Source organism: Diospyros lotus, chromosome 15, assembly GCF_014633365.1.
Source record: "Diospyros lotus cultivar Yz01 chromosome 15, ASM1463336v1, whole genome shotgun sequence".
In the NCBI taxonomy this organism is placed as follows: Eukaryota; Viridiplantae; Streptophyta; class Magnoliopsida; order Ericales; family Ebenaceae; genus Diospyros; species Diospyros lotus.
In genome coordinates, this window is record NC_068352.1 from 5,872,284 (window position 1) to 5,881,293 (window position 9,010).

The 9,010-nt window shown below is 35.2% G+C and overlaps 1 protein-coding gene and 1 non-coding gene across 2 annotated transcripts; one reads left to right on the forward strand and one right to left on the reverse strand.

Annotated features, from left to right (window-relative positions):
* Positions 1–6,555: 6,555 nt before the first annotated feature.
* Positions 6,556–7,644, reverse strand: LOC127792350 (uncharacterized). Its single transcript, XM_052322816.1, has one exon. It carries the CDS (start codon positions 7,642–7,644, stop codon positions 6,556–6,558), a length of 1,089 nt encoding a protein of 362 aa, XP_052178776.1.
* Positions 7,645–8,311: 667 nt separating this feature from the next.
* LOC127792725 (small nucleolar RNA R71) lies at positions 8,312–8,418 on the forward strand. The gene has a single exon (XR_008021195.1). It is a non-coding gene; the product is annotated as a small nucleolar RNA R71 (small nucleolar RNA).
* The last annotated feature ends 592 nt before the right edge of the window (positions 8,419–9,010 follow it).

Genomic DNA, 9,010 nt, shown 5'->3' on the forward strand with positions numbered 1-9,010 from the left:
CATACCCGCCATCGAAAATTGAAAAGCTATTTTCTCCTCAAGGTCACTCATTCCTCTTGTTTCACACCCATCATTACTCAGCCATTTTATCTCAGAATATCAGCGAGTCAAAGTTAGCCATGGATTATTACAATCAAATGTTGACGACGAATTGGGAGAGTTTGACGAAAAAGATAACAACTACTCAACAAAATAACATCACACACAAGTAAATCTAAATCTTGTATGTATTAGTATGTGTTTGTAAGGCTTTGGGAAGTTGGAAACTCCAAAGAATCCCTGGTTTTCTGAATTAGTGTGTATGTAAATATTGTATGTATTAGTTGATTTTTTGAATTCCAGAATTCGGGAAACGCATGTATTTCTGAATCTTAGGGTTCAGGAAACATGGTGTTTCCCGAATCCCTGGATTTGGGAAGCACCGTGCTTTCCGAACCCTGGGATTTGGGAAGTTGGGTTTTCGGATTTTTAATTGGTGTTTTATTTTATTCATTTTTTTTCTTATATCTCAGGAAAATTTATTTTGCAATTCACCAATCATTTGATATTATTTAACAGTTCACTACTAATGAGGTATGATAGATTTTTAATAAATTTTTTAAAATTATTATTTTAATTAGAGAAAAAATATATCTAAATATTTTCTTCTATTAGCTCTTTGATGCTAGGGAAACACTAATTGAATGGGCTAAGAAAGTTTGAAAAGAATATGAAATTATTATTGTAATAAAGAGTTTAGAATCTGGGGATCCTGGAAAAAACCTACAATTCGTTTTTCTTGTGAACGCAGTGGGAAGTATAAACCATCAAAAAAGAAAGAAGAAATAGAAAAAATAAAATGCAAATACACAAATTCAAAAAAATGTCATTATCCATTTGAATTACTTGCCACTGCAAAGAGATAAATTTGTCCCTCTAACAATTATAAGCATGACATGCAATATAGATTTAATAAATTTTTATCAATAAATATAAATATTAACTATAAAATTATCAATTACTTAGAAATCATATGCACTTACATCTTAACTCAATAAGATCTCACGAACATATCTAATTAAAAGTTCGAGAATAACTTATTAAATAAATATTAGACTCTCGATTACTTTTAATCTTAAATAATAATAATAATAATAATAAATATATTATTATTAACTTAACTGCAGGTAACAACAAGTGCATCATTTCGCAAATTGCAAATTAAAACATGGGAGGGTCCATGCAAATTGAAATGTGTATTATATTATATTATATATAAAGTAGAAATTGAGAGCCTCCGAACTCTCCCAGCGCCTCCGAACTTCAAGGTTCGAAGGTAGCCAGCGCTTCCGAACTCCACGGTTCGAAGGCTCCCAGTGCCTCCGAACTTCAGGGTTCGGAGGCAGCCAACGATTCCGAACCCTGGAGTTCGAAAGCACAGGCTGCCTCCGGACTCCACGGTTCGGAGGCGCTAGGGGTGGCGATGGCCGATCTGAACTCGATGTTCAGAGGCCTCCACCTCCTCCGAACCTAGTGACCACTGCCACCACGATGTATGGGATATGTGGGTAAGGGTAATTTTGGAATATAAGTGGTTGCAGAAGAGTAATAAAAGTAGTTGTGAAGAGTATTTATTAAATTCATTTTAGTTATGGTTGTGAAGAGTAAAAACGTGACTGTGAATAGAATCTCCCGTGAATATATCATCATTTTTATGTTTCTCATTTTGGGTTCCAAGGTGGTGGCTTTGAGTCTTTCAACATAAGCGACATTTGGTAGCTTGAATGAATTTTTTCGAAGGTTTTCCTTAAGCCTTCTATATATATGCTCTTCCTTTTGCAAGTTGACCCACTATTTATTTTTTTAATTTTTTCTAGTTAACTAGTAGTTCTTTTGAACACTATAAAACTTGCAATACTGATGATTTATAGGCATAATCCCACCTTATTACAACTAATAATCTAAGAATTGGGCCCTCACGGGCATGGCGCAATGGTGAAGTACAAGAAAGATAAAAGGAGTATTGGAGACTCGAATTCTTGTGGCGTCTTGAAAGACAAAATTATTAGTGAAAAATAACATTAGCCGAAAGCCAACAATAAAGCTGAAAGACAAGTCGTCCACGTGGAGGCAGGGTCATGGTGCACCCTGTTGCATTACGTTAGTTGATATACTAATCTTATTTTGTACATGTTAATGTCACTTGTGTACATTCTCATCAAATATTTTTTTGATATAAAATCTAAATATTTTAATGTCACTTAAGTTGTGAGGTTCTGTGCAATTAGTTACATTCATTTTAAGCAACATAGTTGTACTATTTTGTTAATATTATTTGTCAGTGATTTACAAAAGCTAACCATTTCCTTTTTATTTTGTGTTATATTTTGTGTTATGCAAATAGCGGAAGTTAAGGTTGGTTTCTCTTTGTTGTTTTTAGACCATTTTTAGTTTTCGATTTTCTAAAATAATGAAAATGCATTTATTTTATCATTTTCAAAAATACATTTTCGAAAACAAGAAAAAAATCTATAAAGAAAACCCAAAACAACAAAATGTTATTTTAGTTGTTTTTAGTCAAAACAATCTCTAAGACCAAAACATGAAAAAAAACAATCCATTTTTTATGTTTTGGCTCTAAAAAAGAAAAGGAAAAAAAAAAGAAGAAAAATTTATTCTTAAATTTTAAAAATAAAATTATATATTTATTTAAAATTTAAAAATATAGTATATCTATATTATAATTAAAAATATAGGATAATGAACCGTTCGGGCCCAATCTCAACCTTCTCCTTAAGCCCAATCTTAGCCCAACCTGATCTCCCATCTAGACCCAGCTTTAGCCCAGCACCAGCCTGCCACGGCATCATTGCAAACCCACTGGATATGCGCGCAATCGTCTCAGATCTCATCCTTATTAATGGCGAATCCCATCCACATTAATGAGGGTCCCGTCGCCACCATACTACCACCTGGAAACCTACACCGGCGCCGAATAGCCAGTCACATCACCTGCAAGTGCACATCTCATGCATGCAGGAAGACATTTCCTCCTCCTATATCAACCAACTCTCTTCAGAGCCAAGGTATGTTCTCACCTCTGACCTACTGATACACAGCTCCATCTTACTCTCTCACTCGCTCGACTATCGGAGTGCTTGCAGGTGCCAGCCGCCTCCCGGACGGATTCGTTGCCGAAGCCAGCGCCCCGCCTCCTATCGTCCCCCTTTTAGTCAGGAAGGAACATCTGGTGCTGGTGTGCTGTCGCAGGCAACCAAAAATAAAACCTATACCCTTAAAAATATATGTTGTAGTGTGAGTAAGGATCGTTCCCACGAAGAGTATCTAGCCTAGTTTTATGCTATGTGAACACTGATTGGGGGGAGGGGGTTGAGTATAACGAAATCAATTTTAAGAATAACAACTAATCAATCAAATTAAAATATCGAAATTAATTAAAAGAACAAACTTTGGTCTAAGTCAACATCCACCATCGAAATCTTACAACTTATAATCGATACAAATATAAATCAATTCACACTCTAAATATTCACCATTAGAATTATTTTCTTATCTCTCCTTAGTCATAGTTAATTAGAAAACAAGCAATCTAACCAACCCTAACTATTAAATAACCCAAGACAAGCGCTAAAGGTTTAATCTAATAGCAGCCTCACGAGTTAGAGAAATCGATGAAACTAAACAACACAAGCACAAACGGTTGCATTTAATTTAGTCGAGTGTTCTTCCTAAAATCTAATAATTTCTGATGCAGCAAATCATTAAATCTTAGTTGCTTCACAAATTAGAGGGATCAAACAATTACGGATTTGATATCTAACTTAGCAGTAGATTGCAACGAACAATAAACTAGTAGGCCTCCTAGTAATTAAATGAAAAAATCATGAAGATATATACGGAAGAACATCTAATATTTAAAACATAAATTAAATGATAAAAACAAATTAAATCTCATAGATTTATTAATTCCGAGGCTTCCGTTTTCTTAAACCAAGTATAAAAACTTAGCCATACATGGCCATGGATTAAAACTCATAAGAAAATAATAAAAATAAAAAAGAAAGAGAACTTCCATGCGCCTCCTATGCGTCGTTCCTGTGCGCCTGCTTGCTGCCTCCGTTCCCCCTCATTTTGAAAGCCTTCATGACTATATATAATACCATATGCGCAGAACCCTATCTCTAATTGTTCCATGGGCCCCACATCAATTGCAATTGGACTTGCACGCAGCTTCCTTTTGGGCTTCAATTTCCTTCTTCCAATTAACCTTTCCACTTTATAGTATAATAAATATGTGGACCCCCAATTTATCCATGATATATTCAGCTGCTTCTTGGACTTTAAGTTCTCATGGATGCTGCTTTCCAATTGGGCTTCCATAATTAATATATAAAGCATGCACATGGCCCATTATTCATGAATTTCTTTTCCAACTATGCAATTACAGAAACTTTAACCCCGATTTTGACCTTGATGAAGACAAAATCTCTGAAAACTCAAAATATGAAAGTTGTAGATCATTTTCTTAGATTTCCATAGCATCTTGAATCATCTCAATCGGAGGTCTTACGAGAGAGTTATGTTCGAATTACGAAACAGTATTAAAACTGTCCCAAAAAAAAAAACGCAATTAATTACGTTTTTTTTTTTCATTTAATGCCTCCTTTTGCTCCTTAAATCAAAATATAAGAATAATGAGTACATTTAGACACCAAATAAATATAAAAGACTAAACATTAAGGGAGTAAAATATGAAATTTTACATTCTTATCAAATTCCCCCGCACTTAACCTTTGCTCGTCCTCGGGCAAAACTCAAATTCATTTCCCAGAAACACAAAAGTTGCAACGCTATCAACAAAGAACAACTAAGCTTTTTAAAACTCATAACATATCATGAACAAACATTCTTAAACAACTTAAAATCACTTAGTAAGCATTTCCACTCGATGATGGAGTAAACTAAATACGTAGACTCTCACAGAAATAAACACTCGACTCTCATGTGTTTGAAGGATATGTGTTTCGCTCAAATTCATTCCAATGGAAATGATCTACCATAGGCTTGCATATCTTCTCGTTCTCCATCACTAGGATCACATGCATAACAAAAATTATAAGGACTTTTCAAGGGTTGTAACGGGGTTTAGGACCAAGGTGGGAAATATTTGGGAATGTAGCTCAAAAGCCATCGAAACTAGTGGAGTCAAATGAATCAACTCAAGCTCGAATATATAAGACATAAGACATGTAAAACCAATCACTCCATTCAACAGCTTCTTCAATTTGGCTTTAAAGCATTTAAACCATGTAAAACTCCTACGTTGAAAAAGAGATCATTCAAAAGGAACATTTTTTGTTTGCAATAGGGAACGAACTTTTTCAGCAACTTCCACCTTTATACGTATCACATTTACACAGACCCCTTCCTTGGAATTTTAGGAGGAATTATGAACATGGACATTTTGTAACATTAAAAGCAATTTCCTACTTCACTTCCTTCATTCTTCTTTTTTTTTTTTTTCTTTTCCTTCTCTTTTTTTTTTTTTTTCCTTTTTTTTGATTTTTTTTTAAGATACTTCAATAATAGAACTCTCGTTCTGAGAATGAAGACACGTTCCACGTTCCATTCCATTTTAGGAGGAATTATTTCTTGCACACCCATATACATCATAATGATGAATAATGCTCCACTAGCTCTACGACTTGGGTAAAGACATTATTCTTCAGGCTTAAAGCTTGTAACGTGGGTTCACAATAAACGAAAAAGACCAATAAAGCTCAAAGGGGTTCAACAAAGGGAAAAATTAATTACAAGGCAAGCTATTTGGCTAATGTAGCTTTTAACAAAGAGGGCCTCAATCATGTTCATGCATGCTTGTGACAATGTGACCTCAAAGAGAATCAAGGCAAGTTCTAGAGAAACAAATCCATGGAAGAATATCTCACACGAAAGAAAATAGTGAGACTGATATGGATGTGTCAATCTAAAGGCTCAAAATCTCACCAGCTTTTGTCTACCAAATTTAGTCACTACCATCATCAAGGAAAATAACTAGACTAATTAATTCTAAGTTGAAAGATTACTTATTCAATCATGTTATGAATTCTTCAAGCTTAATTGAATCTTGCACATGACATACACAACCAAAAACCAAAATAGTTTTGTTTTTTTTTTTTAATTGAAAAACCACGTATTTTATCCCCTCCCCCACACTTAAAACTCACATTGTCCCTAATGTAAGATGAAATGCAAAGAAAAGGAAAAAAAAAATAACCAAAATATAAATGCAAAAATAAGAAGAAAAAGAACGAACTCCCCTTAGGTTGCCTCCCAAGCAGCGCCTTTATTTATTGTCGTTGGCTCGACTCAATGCTTCCTTCTTTAACCAGAATCAATTGGATCGTCAAGGTCCAATTTTGCCACATCATCTTCTTGGAAACCTTCATAGAAAGACTTAAGTCTATGACCATTCACCTTGAACACTTTGGAAGTTGTCAAACTTTGAATTCCAATTGGGAACAAATGAAGCCGTGAATGGTATAGAAGGACTTTTTAACCAATTTTAAACTCCTTCCTAGAGATCATCTTGTCATGAAAAGCCTTCGTCTTTTCCTTAAAAATCCTTGCACTCTCATAGGCATCATTGTGAATTTCCTCTAACTCTTGTAGTTGCAACTTCTTGTGTTCTCCACTTTCATCCATCACATTAATAGAATAAACAGAATTGTCATCACAAGAAAATTTCATGGCATCATAAATATTAAACTTAACAATTTCACCATCAAATTCCATGGTAAGTATGCCACTATGAACATCTATCTTAGTCTTGGATGTCTTTAGGAATGGTCTTCCTAAAAAAATAGGAGTAGTTTGATCATCATTCTCCATATCAAGCACATAGAAATCAGCAGGGAAAACCAATTCATTAACTTGCACAAGGACATCCTCAACTACACCCTTAGGATAGGAATTAGATTTATCAGCCAATTGAATCACAACACCAGTTTTATTCAAAGGTCCAAGTTTCAAAGAAGCATATATAGAATATGGTATGACATTAATAGAAGCTCCTAAATTTAACATGACCTTCTCAAAGCTAGTGTTACCTATCATACAAGGGATAGTAAACATACCTAGATCTTTGCACTTCGCATGGAGTTTTCTTTGAATAATTGCAGAAACATTCTCCCATACTCTCACCTTCTCATATCTTTTAAGCTTTTGTTTCCTCTTAATTGTACAAAATTCTTTTGGGAATTTAGCATAACGAGGTACTTGCTTCATAGCATCTAAAAGTGAAATAATTACCTTGCATCTACTAAAAGTCTCATACAAATCTTTATTTTGCTCATCTTTTCTAGATTTTGATAAAGCCTGAGGAAAAAGAGGTACTGGTTTATAATCAGAAAGAGGCAAAAACTTACACTTATGTACGTCATCGTCATTGGGATTGTTCTTGTCTGCAATGATGTTTTTCTCATTCTCTTGCTTTGATGATGTAGGGGTTTCCTTTACTGGAATCTCAACCTCTTTCCCACTTCTCAGAACGATTGCACTTACATTTTCTCTAGGATTTACCATCATTTGAGCGGATAACTTCCCCAAACTTTGCTCCTCTAGTTGACTAATTGCAGTTGCCATTTGACTCATCTAATTATCCAAATTTTGAATACTGGCCCTCGTCTCCTGTTGAAATTGCAAAGTATTAGTAGCAAGAGATTTAACAATATCTTCTAAAGACATACCAGAATTAGAAGTTTGGCCTGGTTATTCTCTAGAAGGGTATGGCTGCTTATATTGTTGGAAACTTGGGTAGTTTTGAGTTGCAGAATGATGTACTTGTGGATTCCAATAGCTAAGATTAGGGTGATCCCTCCATCCTGGGTTATACGTGCTTGAATAGGGATCATACTTCCTTTACGGTTGTCTAGGAAAACCACCTACTGCATTTACTTGCTCAATGGGCTCCTCTTGAAGAGTTGGGCACATATCGGTTGGATGCCCTACTACCGAACAAATTCCACAAGCCTTCGTTGTTTGCATATTACCTACAGCCATTTGACGAACAAGAGAAGTTAGACTAGCAATTTGTTGATCAAGGGAGGAAATATTTACCTCATTGACATGCTTTGATGGAGGGTCATGCCTAGTGCCAAATTGTTGAGAATTGGCCACTATATTTGCAATCAAGTTTCTCGCGGCCTCGGGGGTTTTATCCACCAAAGCTCCTCCACTAGTGGCATCAATCATGTTCCTATCAATGGGTATAAGGCCCTCATAGAAATACTAGATAAGCAGTTGCTCACTGATTTGATGATGGGGGCAACTTGCACATAATTTCTTGAAGCGTTCCAAATATTCATGTAGGCATTCTCCGTTGTACTGCCTTACACCACAAATTTCTTTTTGAATATTATCCGCCCTTGAAGCTGGGAAATATTTTTCCAAAAACAATCTCTTCATCTCTTTCCATGTGGTAACACTCCTAGAAGGTAGATAATAGAGCCAATCCTTAGCACAATCCTTCAAAGAAAATGGAAAGGCTCTCAATTTAATTTGCTCTTCTGTCACCCCCATGGGTCTCATACTCGAGCATACCACATGAAGCTCCTTTAGATGCTTGTGAGAATCTTCACCTGCAAGGCCATGAAAAGTAGGTAAAAGATGTATTAGTCCAGATTTTAATTCAAAAGTAGTAGTAGCATCTAAAGTATGGAACGTTATGCATAAGGGTTGTTGATTCAAATCAGGGGAGGCAAGCTCTTTCAAAGTTCGATTTCCAGCCATGACTTCCTTCTCTTCAAAATTTCTCCGAGCTTCTCTCCTTAACTTGCGCAACGTTCTCTCTAATAATCTTGATTAGAAGATCGAGTTTCAAGCATGAACAATCAAGGAAACTCTAAGAAACCATGAAAAATAAATCATGAAAAATCTAAAGTGAGGAAAATAAGTAAGAATTCTACGCTATAACACAAACAATCAAAGTGAATTTTTTTAATATATATTT